Genomic DNA, 15821 nt, shown 5'->3' on the forward strand with positions numbered 1-15821 from the left:
AAATTAACCTCAAATGCCATGGTTGAATTCTGGTGGACTTGATGGGGGTTTGTTAAGGCAAGGGTCCACTACAAACTGTACTTCAGCTGCTGTTGTAGGCAAACCAGGGTGAAATTGTACCATCTGCAGTCACCAAATATTTCATCTGAACAATGCAAAACAGCTTAGGGAATGTGCTGCCACAGGATTTCTTAGCAGCCAGTAATTCTGTGTGGTTCAACAAAGAGAGCATGTACAGGAAGAACAGGAAAATCCAGTCAGAGTAAAGGTTGGGAAAGAATTTGAGATTTCTTAGCTCAAGGCATGAACAAAGATTATGGTAGAGCAATAGTATAAACTATCCCTGTGGGCAAGGACATGTTCTGTAGGGTTTCTGTCTGTCTGGGATGGTCTGGAAGAGGTCTGGAGACAGACCGTGGTGCAAGGACACAGCCTGCTGGACTGCACCGATGGCAATCTCCTCCCCACCCTGTATTCTCCAGAGGCAGCTGCACCTGAACTCACCTGCCTGGCCTGGAGATGAGGAAGATAGATGAAAAGCAAAGGACAGCAAGTGAGCACAGATCCTAAGTAATGTTATCAAGAGAAGGGATGAGAGCTGTGTTTGGCTGTGGATGAGCTCAACCAGGTCTCCCCAAAGGACAGAATCCAGAGCAGGAGACACTGAAGGAACCCCGAAAGGCCAGGAGAAAGTACTGGTTAGGAAACCACTGGATGATAAGTCTCTGGAGAGCACAAGGATATTCAAAGCAGCAGAGAAATCAGAAAAGAGCAGAGCCACCTCCTTCGAGGAGGTACTTGAAAGGGGGGCAAAAGCCAAGGAGAGGTGACTCAGGGCAGAGCAGAAGGAGACTGCACCCTGCTGAGGAAGGCAGCAGTACCTCTGGAAATGCAGAGAGGCCTGCTAGGACAGCTACCTACAGCTTTCTGTTCCTCAAACTGCTCCTCTCTGACAGGACAAAGAGGGAAACCTGATGCTACAAGGTTTCCCTAGCCACTAATCACACAAATTCTATAGCTCAAGTTGGTGGCACTTGTTTGTGCTTGACGGGCAGTGCAGGGCTTTCCGGTGGGTTGAGCACTCCTCCAGCTGCTGCCTTTGCAGCACAGCACCATGGGCTTCTTCATGCTGCTTACCCAGCTGTCCCCAAGTTGGACCATGTAGAGGAAATTATGCAGAGTTCAGATGTGGAGCCATCCTTCTGTGCTGACTTCCTGAAGGCAGGAAAATCCAGGTTACTAACGGTGGAGCCAACTTCGGAAAGGTCCATTGCACAATGCTCCTAATGACTCAGAAGTGTCGCTTGCTGATGTTCCCAAGTCAGCACAGCTCCCTGCTTGCTACCTGTTAGTTTGCCTAGTCGACAGTAGACACAGAGCTGACTGAAGCCAGTGGAGCTGGACAGAGTTTCAGTGTGTCCTAGTGCTCCAGTGTGCTTGCAGGGGCTGAGCCAAGCCTCTCCAGCAAAGCTAGAGTGCTTCCACCACTCTCCTGATCCATCCTTGGCTGTAGCTAAGCCAGTTTCTGAAAGCCCTGTGTTGAAATGAGCAGTGCTTTTTAGATTACAGAGTTGTCAGTTAAGAAGTAAATCATCTGGGAAGCATTTCTACTCACCTGCCTGCCTGGGCAATTCTTCACCAGTGTGTCTGAAGGTGTCCCGAAGGTGTCTTGCCACAGTTTTCTCCATGCTGACCATCTTGCATGCCAGTGACAGTGCTCAGTGACAGACGGTCACGAGGTGCAGGGATGTCATTCAAACCCCTTTTTGCTCACCTCAGTTTTCCGTGAACCTCCTCCAGATGCTGCAGATCTGGTGACTTCATCTCCAGGAATTCGAGAGTCCATGCAGAATCATAGAATCAGAGTGGTTTGGGTTGGCAAAGACCTTGAAGATCATCTAGTCCAACCTCTCTGCCATGGGCAGGGACATCTTTCACTTGATCCAGTTGCTTTAAGCCTTGTCCAAACTGACTTTGAACACTTCCAGTGATGGGGCATCCACAGCTTCTCTGGGCAACCTGCTCCAGGGGCCACTACTCTTTCTCCTCTTCATTAATGACCTGGATGATGGGTCAGAGTGCACCCTCAGCGAGTTTGCAGATGATCAAAAACTGAGAGGAGTGGCTGATACACCAGAGGGTTGTGCTGCTGTTCAGAGGTGACTGGCCAGGCTGGAGAAATGAGCCTCATGAAGTTCAACAAAGGGATGTGCAAAAAGTCCTGCACGTAGGGAGGGTAAACCCCAGGCACCAGAACATGCTGGAGGTGTGACAACCAGCCAGCCATGTCCTCAAAACTTTCTGGCCTTTGCTGCCTTCAGGAATCGCGGCCCCTGAGGCCAGAGGGAGTGGCTGGGGTGAGGAAGAGTTCCCCCTGGGAAGGGAGAACCGGTTTGAGGAACATTTAAACAAACAAGACAGGCACAAGTCCCTGGGAGCAGATGGGATACCCCCGGAGTGCTGAGGGAGCAGGCTGAAGTCCTTCTGAGACCATTCTCCATCACCTGTGTAATTACGGCCATGGTGATGGGGAGAGGTTCCTAGGGACTGGCAGAAAGCAAGTGTCGCTGCTATCTTCAAGGAGGGCGAGCAGGAGGATGCAGGGAACTACAGGCCAGCCAGCCTCAACTCGATCCCTGGGAAGGTGATGGAGCAAGTAATCCTGGAAACCATTTCCAGACACATGGAGGACAAGGCGGCCATCAGGAGTAGTAGATTGTCATGGCTTTATGACGGGGAGATAATGCTGAAGCAACCTGATACAGTACATGCCAGAGGCTGACCGACCAGCTGGAAAGCAACTTGGCAGAGAAGGCCCTGGAGGTCTCCTGGTGGACACCAAGTTGGACATGAGGCAGCAGTGCACCCTTGGGGCAACAAAGGCCAAGAGCCTCCTGGGCTGCATTAGGGAGAGTGCTGCCAGAGGGTGGAGGGAGGTGATCCTTCCCCTCCCCTCAGCTGTGATAAGGCCACCCCCAGTGCACCATGTCCAGTTCTGGGCCTCCCAGTACGAGAGAGACATGGACATACTGGAGCAAGTGCTGCAAAGGGCCACAAAGATGACAAAGGGACTGGAGAAACAGTCCTGGGAGGCTGGGGGTGGCTCTGCTCATGGTGGGAACCTCCAGATTCCTGGGGCCTGGCAGCTCCCGTGCTCACAGAGAGGCTTTGAATGGAGAGATGTCCCCAGATGGGGAGGCTGCTTTGTGGGCTGGAGGGTGATGACACCATGAACTGGGGGAGGTCCCTTGCAGGGGTTCTCCATGATGGGAGCTCTGCAAGGAAAGAGGGAGCCAAGAGAGGCTTTTATTAGCAGCCCCCTGAAGTCGAGGGGGCCCCAAAACTGCATGTGGGTGCCAAGTGCTTGGCAGCCTAGGTGCCCGAGGGCAGGAACCAAGAGACCCAGCAGGTCCAGAGCAGTTCGGCAGCTGAGAGGCTCTGGCGGGCTGGGCACAGCAGGCGCAAGATCACCTCCTGGGGGGACATGGGGGTCAGGGTGGGGCCTGGGGGAAGCCCAACGTCTGGGAGACCCCTGCACACTCCCACCCCAACGTCCTGGCCCCTGGTGCCCCAGCTGCCCCCAATGCTCCTCAATGCCCCCTAGCTCCTCTACTGCTCCCACGGCCCCCACAGTGCCCTCCAGCTCTCCCCTGATGACCCCCAGCTGCCCCTACCTGCCCCCAGCACCCTCCCCATGGCCTTCAAAGTTCCCCATGTCCTCTCATGGCTCTAGCTCCCCCTTAATGCTTCCTAGGTGCCCCCCAAAGCCCCATAGCTGCCCCCCATTCCCCTGACCCCCATCTTCTGCTCTCCCACCCCCCAATGGCCTCAATGCCCCCTAATGCACCCCCAGCACCCCCTCAGCCCCCCACCTTGCAGTCCTGGGGCAGGGGCTGCCGTCGGGGAAAGACAGGGCGCCGCTGGGTCTGGTGCAGGAGGCGCCGCAGATGGCTGGCATCAAAGGGCATGCAGCCCAGGAGCAGGGCATAGAGGATGACCCCGGCGCTCCAGGTGTCTGCCAGGAAGTGGTCGTAGGGCTGTGCCTGCAGGATCTCGGGACAGGCGTAAAGATAGGACCTGCAGAATGTTTGGCTCAGCACTGCCTTGGTGGGCAGCCCCACATGTGGCATCCTGCAGGGCCACCGTCCTGGAGAAGCTGGAGATGGAGACCTTCACGTTTTCCTCGCTGTCCAGGAGAAGGTTTTCCAGCTTCACGTCCCTGCGGGGGGAGAGGCAGCACGTGCTGGGGGCAGGCAGGGGCAGATGACAGCTGTAGCCAAGGAGGGAGCTGTGGGTAGATGAGGGGCCGGGGGCTCCTCTGGGAGGAGGAGGGCTTGGACTGGGAGCTGTGGGGCAGGTGGCTGTGTAGAGGGAGGGTAGGTAAGGGTGCCTCCTTTGCCATGTGGAGGCAAAGAGGGTCTTCCAGGAGGCCCTCCATTGCCTGGGCTGGGGGGAATGATCCTCCAGGCAGCATGGCCGGAGCCCTGCAGAGCCCTCACTGCCTCGGGGAGCTCTGCCCCCAGCTGCCAGAGCGGGGACCTTGTGCCCCCGTGCTCACGCACCAGTGGACAATGGCCCTGCTGTGCAGGTAGGCCAGAGTGAAGAGCAGCTGGGAGAACCAGAGCCCTGCCTGGCCCTGGGAGCAGGGCCCCTGGCCCTGCACCTGCTCCAGGATGCTCCCTGAGGGGGCCAGCTCCATGAGGAGGTGGAAGCCCGTCCTGGTCTCCATGCCTTGGTACAGCCTGATAAGGTGCTTGTGGCACAAGCCCTTCAAGACCTGTGGGCAGCAGGGTCTTGACGTGGGACAGGCCTGCCCCCCTCTGGCCCCCCTTTGCCTTGCACACCCACCCCTTTTGCCCACCAATGCTCCCCTAACCCCTGGCAGCTCCCCACAAAGTGCCCACCATGGCTGCCATCCTCCTGGAGCTCCCACCGTCAATAGCTCCCTGCCCCTCTGAATTCCTGCCCATTGCCCCCCGGTGCCCCCAGTGCCCCCCTTCCCCATGGACTCCCCCAACCACTCCCTGCCCCTTCGACCCCTCCAACACCCCTGCCCCGTTGAGCCTCCCAGTAGCACCACTGCCCATGAAGCTCCCCAAAGGGTGCTCCCCCTGCCCTCCTTAGCCCCTGATGCCCCAGGGACCCTCCGATGCCCCCCCTTGCCCCGCAGCATTTCTTGATGCTCAGGGGGTCCCCCCACTGCCCCCTGCCAATGCCACCTGCTTGCCCTGCCTACACCTGATGGGGCAGGAGCTTCCTGAGGTCTTCCTCCAGCGCCTTCCTTTTGGAGATGACCTTGATGGCCACCTTGTGCCACAGTGCGGGGGCTGCAGCCTCATACACCTCCTAGTAAGCACCGTGAACCAGCAGTGCCCTGAGCTGAGAGCCCGTCTTCCCCAGCACCAGGACAGTCTCGGGGTGGGGGGTGCCTCTGCCATGCCTGTGGGCAGCACAGCTTGGGAGGGGTCAAGCAAGGCTGGGTGAACCCAGCTGGAACCAAGCACCCCCAAGACCTCTGTGTCCTTCCTGGCCCCCAGCACCCCTCGCCCTCCTCTGGGCAAACTCCTGCTCAGGGTTCGGCCCCCAGTGCAGCTCATGCCAAGGCCTGGCGAGTGCCAGCAGCAGCCACCCACCCGCTGATGACCCACCAAGGTGGGGTGACAAGGAGGGCAGCCGGGATGGCTGCGGGGCACAGTGGGCAGGAGCAGACAAGATCCCTCCTCTCCTGCAGCCTTGCAGTAGTAGCTAGCCAGTCGTTTCTGAGAAAGCTCCTCCGAGCCCCTCCAGAACATGGGCCCCCCCCACATAGCCATGGCCGAGACGCAGCCTCCCAGCTGGAAGGTCAAATACCTGAGCTGGCCTAGAAGAGCCCATGGAGCAGCAGCAGCAGAAGAGCTGAGGTCCCCAACGTGTGCTGCCCAGGCCGCAAGAGGGGACAACAGTTGAGCACTCTTGCTTGAGGAGGGACGACACACGAGCCCTCTTGCTGCCTGCCCTGGGCCGAGAACCCCACGCCCTGGAGCCATCACAGTTCCCCCCCTTGTCATGCATCAGCTGCCATGGAGATGGCAGCTGGGAGGGGGTCCCCAACTCCGGCTGTGGGGGGAGTGCTGCCAGCAGCCCCAGCCTGGGGGATGCAGAGCTCGCTCATTGGGGCTGCAGGGGCTGGACCCTGAGGTGTCCTGGGCTGAGAGGCCGGGCAGGTGGCAGCAAAGGGCTTTCTGGTGAAACCTCTTCCAGAGCTCTTTGGCAAGCTTGGAAAACTACAGTTTTGCTCTTTGCAACACTCCCTGCTCTGGGCGAGCACATCTTTCACAACCAAGACTAGGCTGGAAATTGAGACTGGCACGGGGCGGGTCTCACTGCTCGTGTGCTTGCACTGGACGTGCAGGGCACCTGCTGGAAAAGGCAGCTGCTGAGCGGCTGAGGCAGCAGGATGCAACTCCTCTGCTGGCAGGTTCAGGAAAATTAGGCCCAAACACCAGCTGCTTGGCACTGGGAGGAATTCGGGGGCCAAATAGCAGCTTGGTGAAGCTGAGCTCCTCCAGGACAAGGTGCCAGAGGAACTGCAAGGAAAGCCAATCCAGAACTCAGTGTGACAACTTATGAGAGGGAACGGTGATAGCCACGAACTCTTCAAGCAAGTGGCTTTTACCTGCTCACACTGGCGCACTGCCCTGCTTACAAGCACCCAGATGGTTGTGCCGGTGCTCTGGCCAGGGTCACTTGTGCATGACACGGGAGAGGGACAACAGCAACCAGGGCCTTGCTTTGCTCCTGGGGAACCTTTTGAGTGCCGATGGCTGTCAAGCCAATGATGATGATGGTAAGCACGCTGACAATAAGCTGTTGAACTGATCTAATAGTCTCAGGGAATTTTTTTCCCCATGTGCCACGCCAGGTTTGTTCACCTGATGACTTTGAAAATACTGTGCTTCTGCTGAAGCACCTCTGACAGCCCAGCGCCCCCCTTCGCTCCCCACTGATGCACCAACCATGTCCTGTCGGAGAGTGCACCCTGTGCAGAGTGGCTGTGTAGGGCCGAGGACCCAGTACAGCTTTCCCAGTAACAAGTCCACAGTACACACCACAACGCAGGCTGTTGAAGTCAGGGTGATCCTTACCACTGGCTTGGCTAAAGTGAATGGCAGCTCTTGCACCTCTTACAACAGGCCAGCAGCCACCATCTTAAACACGCTGACAATAACCTTTTGGACTGACCTTAGACCTCTAGGCATCATGAGCCCTAACGGGGTGGCCCTTTGCCAGCAGGTCCCGCTCAGCTCAGGTCCATGAACTTGAGGGCAGCTTGCTGCCTGCTGGTTGCTTTTCCCCACGTTGAACATCAGCTTGAAGGCAATGCCTGCAGGCTGTTCTCCTGCTGCGAGGATGCAGGGCCATCTGCCAATGAGTTGTCCAAGTTGCCCCATGCAAGCAGGGAAGCGTCCCGGGACCCATGTCCCAGGAACAGCCTTCTCCATTACCAGCGCTGCTCTGGCTGCGCTGGGCCTTGCAGTGCTTTCACACACACGTTTCCATCCACCAGCTTGCACTGAGCCCATTATTTCTATCAACAGCCTCCCCAAAGCCGTGCCTCAGAGCACCAACGCACCTGCCCCGCAAAGGTGGGGCGCAGCCCCTGGGGCCAGCTCAGGCTGTTGGGGCTCTTCCTCCCCAAGTGATGCAGGGGAGAGCTGCGCAGGACGCGGCAGGAGAAGGACCCCCGCCACTCTTACTCCCGCCCTCCGGGAGGCATGTGCACGCAGCAGGGACCCGGGAGCCCCGAGCAGCTACTCGGCGCCTCCCCCCCGTGGCCGGGCGCCTGCCAGCGCCGGGGCTCCCGTGGAGATCTGCCGGGGCTCCCGTGGAGATCTGCCCCTGCTCGCAGGCCCCTAGAGCCACTTCCCTGCGGGGGACCCACGGGCACCGGCGCCTCCGACCCGCCCGCGCCGAGCTCGCGCCGAGCTGGGGCCGGGCCCCGCCGCGGACCGGCGAGGCCGGCGGCGCTGCCCCGGAAGAGCCGCTCGCCCGCAGCCCCGCCCCGCTCCCGGGGGCGTGCTCGGCGCCGGTGCGCGGTTTCGCCAATGAGAAAAATCTGCTGCCCTACGTCAGCGCCGCGCGGCGGCGGCGGAGGCTGTTGCTAGGCAGGCCGGCGCGGCTGGCCCAATGGGAGCAGGGCGCTGCGGCCGGGCCCGGGCGCAGGCGGCGGCGGCGGCGGGCGCGGAGCGGCTGGGGCCCGGCGCTCACCATGCCCTACAAGCTGAAGAAGGAGAAGGTGCGGCGGGCGGCGGCGGCGCTGGCGCTGGGGTGCCCCCGCGCGGCGCGGGCGCGGCCCGGTGACCGGCCGCCCACTCCCGCCGCCCTCCCCGCCGCGGCCTTCCCTCGGCGCGGCCCTCGGGCGGCGGCGCGCGCGGGGCTGCGGCCGGCAGGGGGCGGGGGCGCGCGCGGGGCTGCGGCCGGCAGGGGGCGGGGGCGCGCGCCCGGGGCGGGCGGGGCGGGTGGTGCAGGAGGGCGGCGGGGGCGCGCGCCGGGCGGGGGGCAGGGGGAGGGGCGGCCGCCGGTGCCGGTACCCCCGCGCGAGCCCGGCGGGGGAGCGGGGGCTGCGGCCCGCCCTGACCCGCGCGCTCGGGAGGCGGCAGGAGGTCGCGGGGGCTGCGGGGCGCGGCCGCCGCCGCTCCCCCGCGATGCCCCCAGTGGGGGAGGTACGGCCCCACCCGTGTCCCGGCCCCGCTGCGGGGCGGCCGGCGGCGGCTGCCGGTGCCCCGCTGCCCGCGGCCCGGCGCTGCCCGCGGGCGGGGTGGGGGCCCGGATCCGCCTCTGCCGCCGCCCAGTGCGGGCGGGCCGGGCCGTGCCCCGTGCCCGCCGGGGCTGTGGGTGCCCTGCACCTTGTAGCTCCGGTGGGCAGCGGCGGGGCCGTGCCCCGGGGAAGGGCTGGCCCAGGCTGGGTGGGCGCGGGGCCCTGTCACCCGGAGGTGCCCGGCCGGGGTCAGCCGGTGGTGACCGGGACGGGACGTGCCAGCACCACTCCTGCTTGGGCCCGTGCCCCCACCGCGGGTGTCCGCTGCCGGGGAGTCGTTCAGGGTGCCCTTCTCAGGGGAAGAGGGCTGGGAGTTACCGCCCGAAGCAGGGCTTACTGCAGGGGTGGAGGTAGGGTGGGTCTGTGGTAGTGCACAGCTGAACTCTGCAAAGAGGTGCTAAAATTCTGCACGAGGCGAAATTTTCTCTGAACATGTTTTCATCATTTCAGGAGTCTCCGAAGTCTACCAAAAGCACCACAAAGCCTGGCAGCAGCAGTAGCGGGAAGGATGGTGGGGCAGAGAATTCAGAAGAGGTAAGGCTTTCACCTTGGATACAGCAGTGCGCGTGTGCAACTCATCTTTGAGGAGGAATAACATCTTTCATTCTAGCTACTTCAAGCTGCTCTGCCAGATAACGTATGTCACTGGGATCTTAAGGAATCAGAGAAGACGGTAGCAAAGACTAAAGTTAAGATGAAGTTAGTTCCCCTTGAAAGTTGGCCCAAAGGGAACGATGACTATCGAAGAGACAGGACGAGTCTCATACCCTGCAAAAAGAGATTTGGCACAAAGCTGACAGTGAGCGCTGCTCACAGAGGTGGGCAGAGCGTGGTAAAGTTGGCTGCAGAGAGGGAAGAGCCACGGTTATCAAGAAGGAGGAAGCCTGACAGACTGGAGCAGCTTCCTTGCTCCTGTCAGAGCAAAGCGCAGTAAACTCTGTTGTCACCTTGTGTCAGAGTGGGAGAGTAGTGAGAAGCGATAGAAAAGGAACATATTCTTCTGAGGCATTTTCTGGGCGAGTGAGATTAGGAAGTAATGGGTAGGACACCTGAAAGAACGGAGGTAAACTGCTAGAGATTAAATGGTTCTCCTTTGGTATAACAGCCTTCTTGCTGAACACAACATTACTCACAAGAAGGCACAGTCTGTATTCCCAGCTGTGCAGAGTCTCTCGCTCTCAATTTTGATGCTGCCAAACTAGATGTGTTAGAATGGCCTCAGCAGAACGTGATAATATGATAAGCTGTGCTTAGAATTAGCAAAAATTTGGGTAAACTGGAACTTTTCTGGTAGACTTGAGTTTGTCCGGCACTCAAACAGTGTGGTTGTGGATTTTGAGACTTGGCTCAGAAGAGTGTTGTATGCCTGTCCAAGGAAGCATGCATATGCGTGTGGTTTATTTTTCTTAATACTGCAATTTGGCAAACAAGCTGTGCCACTTCTATGTCCGTAGAAGTCTGTGTGCTCGAGTCTTGTCTGGAACACATTGCACTTGTAATTTGGAGGATTGAGGATAGGAGACATGTAAGGCTAATGAAGACTAGGAAGAAATCTGTAGTTCAGTGGGATGGTCGTAGTCAAAATAAGGTTATTGTAGACTCTCCTTCAAAGCATAGATCTGTGTTGCAGAGCCTCAGAAAATATCCCTACTACTAGCCACTCGGTTTCAGGGTCCAAGCCGTGCTCATGCCTAAGCTGCTGTGTGGCCAGCAAGGAATCAGAAGCTGAGTTTGTTTGCCTTGCAGCAGGTAGCAGTTTTGTAGATCCTCTTTTTATATCCCATCCTGGTCTTGGCCTCTGCCCATTTTATTTTGTGTATACCGCTGAAAACAGCTTGCTGGGAGAGCTGTCTGCCGACTCCGAGGAAGTGAGAGAACTCCTGCCTTGGCATCATGGGGTCAGGCTTACCTTTTATTTATTTGGCACTCTTTGTCTGCTGAGTTCACAGCTCTGGGAAGAGGAAGGAAAGCCTGGGTCTTGCAATGCAAGGGTGATGGATAGCCATCAAAGCAGAGCACTCTGATGTCCCCATCCAGATCAGCGGTGGGCTGTGGCGCTGCTCTCCTGGTTACAAGTGGTGCAGTAAGAAAGGAAGAATAGTGCAGGCTATGAGCTTCCTTCTGTGACCTGAAACGGCACGTAGTGTCTGGTTGTGCCTGGGTGCAGAAGAAACTTAGAAGTGATGCGTCTAACCGTCCCTCCCACAAAACATACCCAGCCACTTCCTCATACTCCAAACAAAATCCAGCCCTTCTTTAAGATGGAAGGCTGGGTCTCCTTTGATCATAGGAACAGAGAGCAGAGCAGAAAGGAGGCACCTCTGCAGAGTGCACTGCCACAGGTCTCTTCTCCCTTTCCCTGTTGAGTTTGCAGTGAAGTTTGTTCTCTCTTGGTGCTTTCCTGTCTCTGGACTGCTCTGCTGCAGAATGGAAGAGACCTCTTTGCTTGATAAGAAGAAATGTATACCAGTCTGAATGCGATTTTCCTGCTCTTCAGGAAGCACAGAAAGGTATTTTGACTTTCACATTGGGGGACCATGAGGAATGAGGTAACGTGTGTGGGAGTGAGACTCCTTCCTCATGTCAGAAGCAGGAGGTGGTTTGACTCGTGAAACACCAGGAGTGGTATTGCCTGGTGGGGTTGATGGGCTGAGCCTAGCCTGGATGCCTCTGCTGCCATTGCGGGAGTTTTGTGCCCTGTAAATTCCTCCATGGAGTTATGGTTGGTTGCCTTTTCTAGGGTGAAAGTTGTGTGCACCAAAGAGAATTTTCTTTTTTCTTCATATCTCAATAAATGCTTAATGGGCTTGCAGCAGGAGAGCAGCATTTGGGCAGCCCTCTTCCAGCATGCGCTTTCCTCTCTCACATCACGCTCCAAGGAGCAGGGGAGGACTCAGCCCTAATTTTTCCTGGTGCCAGAAAGTTGTGACTTGTTTTGCAGGCAAGTTGTCTGGCTGGTGGAATGAGTAAAGCTTGTTGAAGAGCGGCTCTGGTTTCACAGATCTGAGCAAGTGCAGCGGATGAGGACCTCCTATAGGGATCTCTGTGGAGGGAGATGAAGAGGGTAGGAGTCAGTCCAGAAACCCTTAAGCATAGTGCTTTGTTCTCTGCAGCGAAGGAGCTTTTAGTGGAGCTGATCTGGAAGGGCAGATATGTTCAAAAGCAGATGCATCCCCACAAGGAAAGGCAAGTGTTTGAGTTCCCTCGTAAGTACAGGGGTAGGGCAGTGCTCTTTTAGGTGCCCATCTTAGGGTGAAGCTATCTGAGGTGAAGAGCCAGCAGAGCTTGGCCAGCCCCTGGCTTTGTGGGGGCAGTTTGCTCAGGAAGAGACAGGAGCAGTGGAGGAAAACACGAGAGCAGGGAGTTTAAAAGGTTTGTTTAGTTCGTTCCCTCTGGAACATGATGAAGATATGAATGGAGAGAATTTCTGCATGGCTATTTGAGGAGAAAAAAGAAACAATGTCAGAGACCAAGGCAGCGTTGAATGAGAGGATGAGAAAGAGTTACTCCTCCTGGCCAGAAAGACTGGGAGAGGCAGCTGGGTGGGGAAGAGAGTTAATGACCTGGAAGTGGGAGCAGGGATTAGCAGCAGCAGTAAAGAGGAGAGAGGAGTTGCTCTGCAGCCTTAAGGGCAGCTTGGAGCCTTGCTGATGAGATTTGCAGCTCTGGGAGAGGGTGCTCCTTTTCACTGAGCTGCTGTATTACGTGTTTTGCAGATATCTCCATGGGGCTTGTTACTGCAGTACCTGGAGTTCATTATTCAGAGACAGGCGTTACAGTGTGTTGATGTTACTTCTGAGGCAGAGAGCTTGATTTTAATAGGGAAGCTGTGTAACAGCAGACAAAGAGAGCAGGTACTGACTTGAGGGATGGGAAGGGAAGAGTCATCTGAGGAGGAGGAGCTGAGAGCAGATCTGGGCTGAGAAGCTTAGCAAGCGGGGGATGCTCAAGGGACCAGTGAGGCAGAAGGCCTTTCTGAGTGGCAATGCACCCAGCCGCGGTAGGAGTGCCTGCAGAGGTGAGGTCATGCATGGGTAGGAGAGCAGAGGAGAAGCTGGCACAGCTCAGGGTGGCTGGGAGAAGAGAGTCTCTGTCCCTGGGAGCCTGGGGTGAAGAGAAATGGCACAGAGCAAGCCCAGGGCCTGGGGCTCATTGACTTGTGCAGGCGAGTTCCTAGCAAGGAGGAGAGGTGGTGGGAGACAGTGGGGAGAAAGTGCAATGAAGCCAGGGAGCCTGTGCTTGGGGGGGGTTCGAACACGGTTGCAATTGGGGCTGGCCCGTCCTGTTGGCACAAGTAGCCGCTCCACCACAGTGGGAAAGGTGGGGCTGCCACACCGCGCTCGGGCGAACAGCTTTGTGCTGTTCTCCGGTCACTTCAGCACGTGCAGCGTAGCAGCCGCTGGCAAATAGTGTCTCCCAAGCAGCCGGCTTGGCGATATGAGCCCTGCCTGTCAGTAAGGGGCTGAGCCTGATCAGGTAGATGTGTGCCTGCAGCCATGTAGTGGTCACCTGGTGTTGATGTCGGGGAAGCAGTCTGTGAGGTTGATACCTGTGCATTAAGAGAAAAGCTTTCAGTTTTAGCAGTCTGCTGTGTTTTCAGGGATGGAAACGTCAGGGAAGAAAGTGTTAGGAAACTTAAAACAAGCCTCTTCCGATTCATGTGGCCAAGGTAGGAGGTGTTGAAGGCAGAAGGACAGCAGGCCTACCACAGGAAGCACCTTCTGAAAGCAAGTATTCAGGTTGATGCCAGAAAGTCCATATAGAATCAATCCATCCTAAAACCCTCTGAGCACTGCAGCGTAAGAGCATATCTGACCTCCCCCATCATCGGATTTTCTCCAGCAAGCTCGGTTGTGTGATTTTTGCATGTGTATGTCTGTTTCTTAAATAACTAGCAGCTAAACGTGAAGCTGTCTTTTGTCTCTCTTCATGCTATCTGTTGAAGACTGTAGAAGCTGGTGGCAAGGACTTTTCCAGACCCCTGATGAAGGCAGTGTGGACGCAGCCTGTTAGCATGGGGTACACACACCATGCTCAGAACATTTGCCTGTGGCATTTCTGGGTGGGTGGGTGGGGAGTGCACAGGCAGTCAGCTAGGAGGACCCATGTGTCCTCCTTTCCCCAGTGTTACCTGTGAGGCCGCTGATGCATCTTTTGTTTTCCTTTGTACCAACTTCTCTCCGCGGTGGCTCAGCATTCAGATTTTGCCCTTCTTCCCTGTGGAAGGAAAGTGATGCAGAATAGAGGACTAGCCTTACCAAAAGCATCTGGACAACATCTGAGTGGCTCATGCTGCCCTAATACCCAAATATTCAGGGTGAGGAATGAACTTCTCACTCTTGGAAGGTTGCTAGCAAGGATTCAGCCTGACTTAACTGAGGAGAGACCACTGTTCAGGATAAGTTGCCTCCAGTTTGTAGTCTGGGCCTGTGGTTTGGCAGACACAGCTGTTTGCATCACAAGCTCATCTTGCTCCCTCCTCTCATCGTGGGACAATGCTGCTCCATTAAAGGAATCATCAAATCTAAACAAGAGAGTTCAAATCTTGTTGTCTCCCCCCACCTTGGCTTGGAGCTGAGCTTGAAACAGAACCACTTAAGATTTCCTTCAAGCAGAGCCAGACCAGAATTATTTCTGATTTCTGGTTCAAAGTAATGGCTTGACAAAACAATTGGTGTTTCGTGTTGGGCGCTGTTTTTCACAGGGAGTCTTTGCACTTGCTCTACAGATCCTAATCTGTAGAGCAGTGTCTCCTTGTAGGCAGCTTTCCCTATTCCTACCTTGCTGCCTCCCCCTGTGCTGCGGGTGCAGTAACTCTTGCTCTTGCATTGTGGTGCTGTGCTGCACCTCTTTGGAAACCATCAGGACAGTTCAGGGTAAGGACTGCGCGGGGTAAGCTGCAGCTCAGCTGCTCCTCACAGGAGGAGACTGGCCATCTCTCATTTGGAGGAGAGCTCTGATGAGCTGCTGCACTGCTGGTGCTTTCCCTCAAAATCCTGCTGGTCGGTGTTCCGGGGAGGTGTGCGTTTATACTGTTATGCTGTATGTGGCAGCTGGGAGTTTATAGGGGAAGGACGGGGTGCCATCCAAGGATTTCATCCACCTCTGCTCCCCATCTATTGCGCTGTCCCTGTTGTGTCCTAAACAGGTTCACCCTGCAGCTCCTTGGCTTCATGTGCCAGTGGGAAGGGAGGTGGCAGAGCTGAGGAAGGGAGCGTTGCTGGGCTCACGCAGCAGAGCCAGAGTAGGCTGAGTGCTGTCTCCAGCTGAGCCCTCTGCTATAGGCTTGCTGGCAAGATGTTGCCCTCTTCCATATTAAGTTTTCCATGAGTTGGGTCAGTGTGGTGTTAAAGGGTCAGTTATTGAGCCATTATGGCCTGAGTGGGACTTGAACCAGCAGAGCTTCAGCAATGTCAGACCGGAGCTGAGCTGAGCAAACACTGGCTTGAATTTCTGGTCACCTGCTAAAAATAAGAAAGTGCCTCTGTAAGTGCTGTTTAACAAGCATGTAGTGGACAGGATGTCTGCTGGAGGAGAGTGCCGGCAAAGAGTTTGTGTGGCTAAAAGGGGTGATGTGGAAAAAGCAAATCGACAGAAGTCCAGACAGCAGTGAGGCTGAGACAAGGCGGAGATGGAGGGAGCAGCCAGGATGGGTTGGGAACGCCCACAGCCTGGGACCTAAGGTTTGGGTACGGCCTGTGCGGTTCGTAGACTAGCAGCTCCTGGTCTATGGATGCAGCAATGATTTTAGTGGTCTTCACTATTGCCTTTCCAAGGCCATCATGTCTGCTCTGTACTACGCGCTGCTTTGCTTTTTCCCAGGTGGTTCCCTGCACAAGGATAAGGAAGCAACTTGCTAGTTTTCAAAACTTGTTTGCTGTATGTTGTACAGAGTGCTGTAATAGGAGGCAGCGGCACACTGAGATTTCTGTTTGGGCCGTGGAAAGTTCTTATTTCTACTTTTTTGTGTCAACAAACTCGTGTAATTTGTTGCAAGACGTGGCTTTGCTTTCCATATCCCTAG

At 56.6% G+C, this 15821-nt stretch overlaps 2 protein-coding genes across 3 annotated transcripts in view; one reads left to right on the forward strand and one right to left on the reverse strand.

The window, feature by feature from the left end:
• Window positions 1-3372: 3372 nt before the first annotated feature.
• On the reverse strand, window positions 3373-5813 carry LOC143158883 (testis-specific serine/threonine-protein kinase 4-like). Its single transcript, XM_076335336.1, is given in 6 exon segments — window positions 3373-3474; window positions 3873-4104; window positions 4106-4219; window positions 4563-4777; window positions 5239-5346; window positions 5634-5813. Coding segments are annotated over 6 exon segments (951 nt in total).
• Window positions 5814-8213: 2400 nt separating this feature from the next.
• The window catches only part of PPP2R5D (protein phosphatase 2 regulatory subunit B'delta), a 31170-nt gene continuing 23562 nt past the window's right edge, over window positions 8214-15821 (forward strand). The window contains exons 1-2 of one of the 2 annotated variants that reach the window (XM_076334844.1): window positions 8214-8275; window positions 9248-9331. In XM_076334844.1, the coding sequence (XP_076190959.1) occupies window positions 8249-8275; window positions 9248-9331 (111 nt within the window). In that variant the 5' untranslated portion in view covers window positions 8214-8248. Of the gene's footprint in view, window positions 8276-8656; window positions 8703-9247; window positions 9332-15821 lie in introns of those variants that run through there. The other variant, XM_076334845.1, reaches the window with a different exon arrangement.

The sequence above is a fragment of the Aptenodytes patagonicus genome, chromosome 3 (genome assembly GCF_965638725.1).
Source record: "Aptenodytes patagonicus chromosome 3, bAptPat1.pri.cur, whole genome shotgun sequence".
NCBI classification, from domain to species: Eukaryota; Metazoa; Chordata; class Aves; order Sphenisciformes; family Spheniscidae; genus Aptenodytes; species Aptenodytes patagonicus.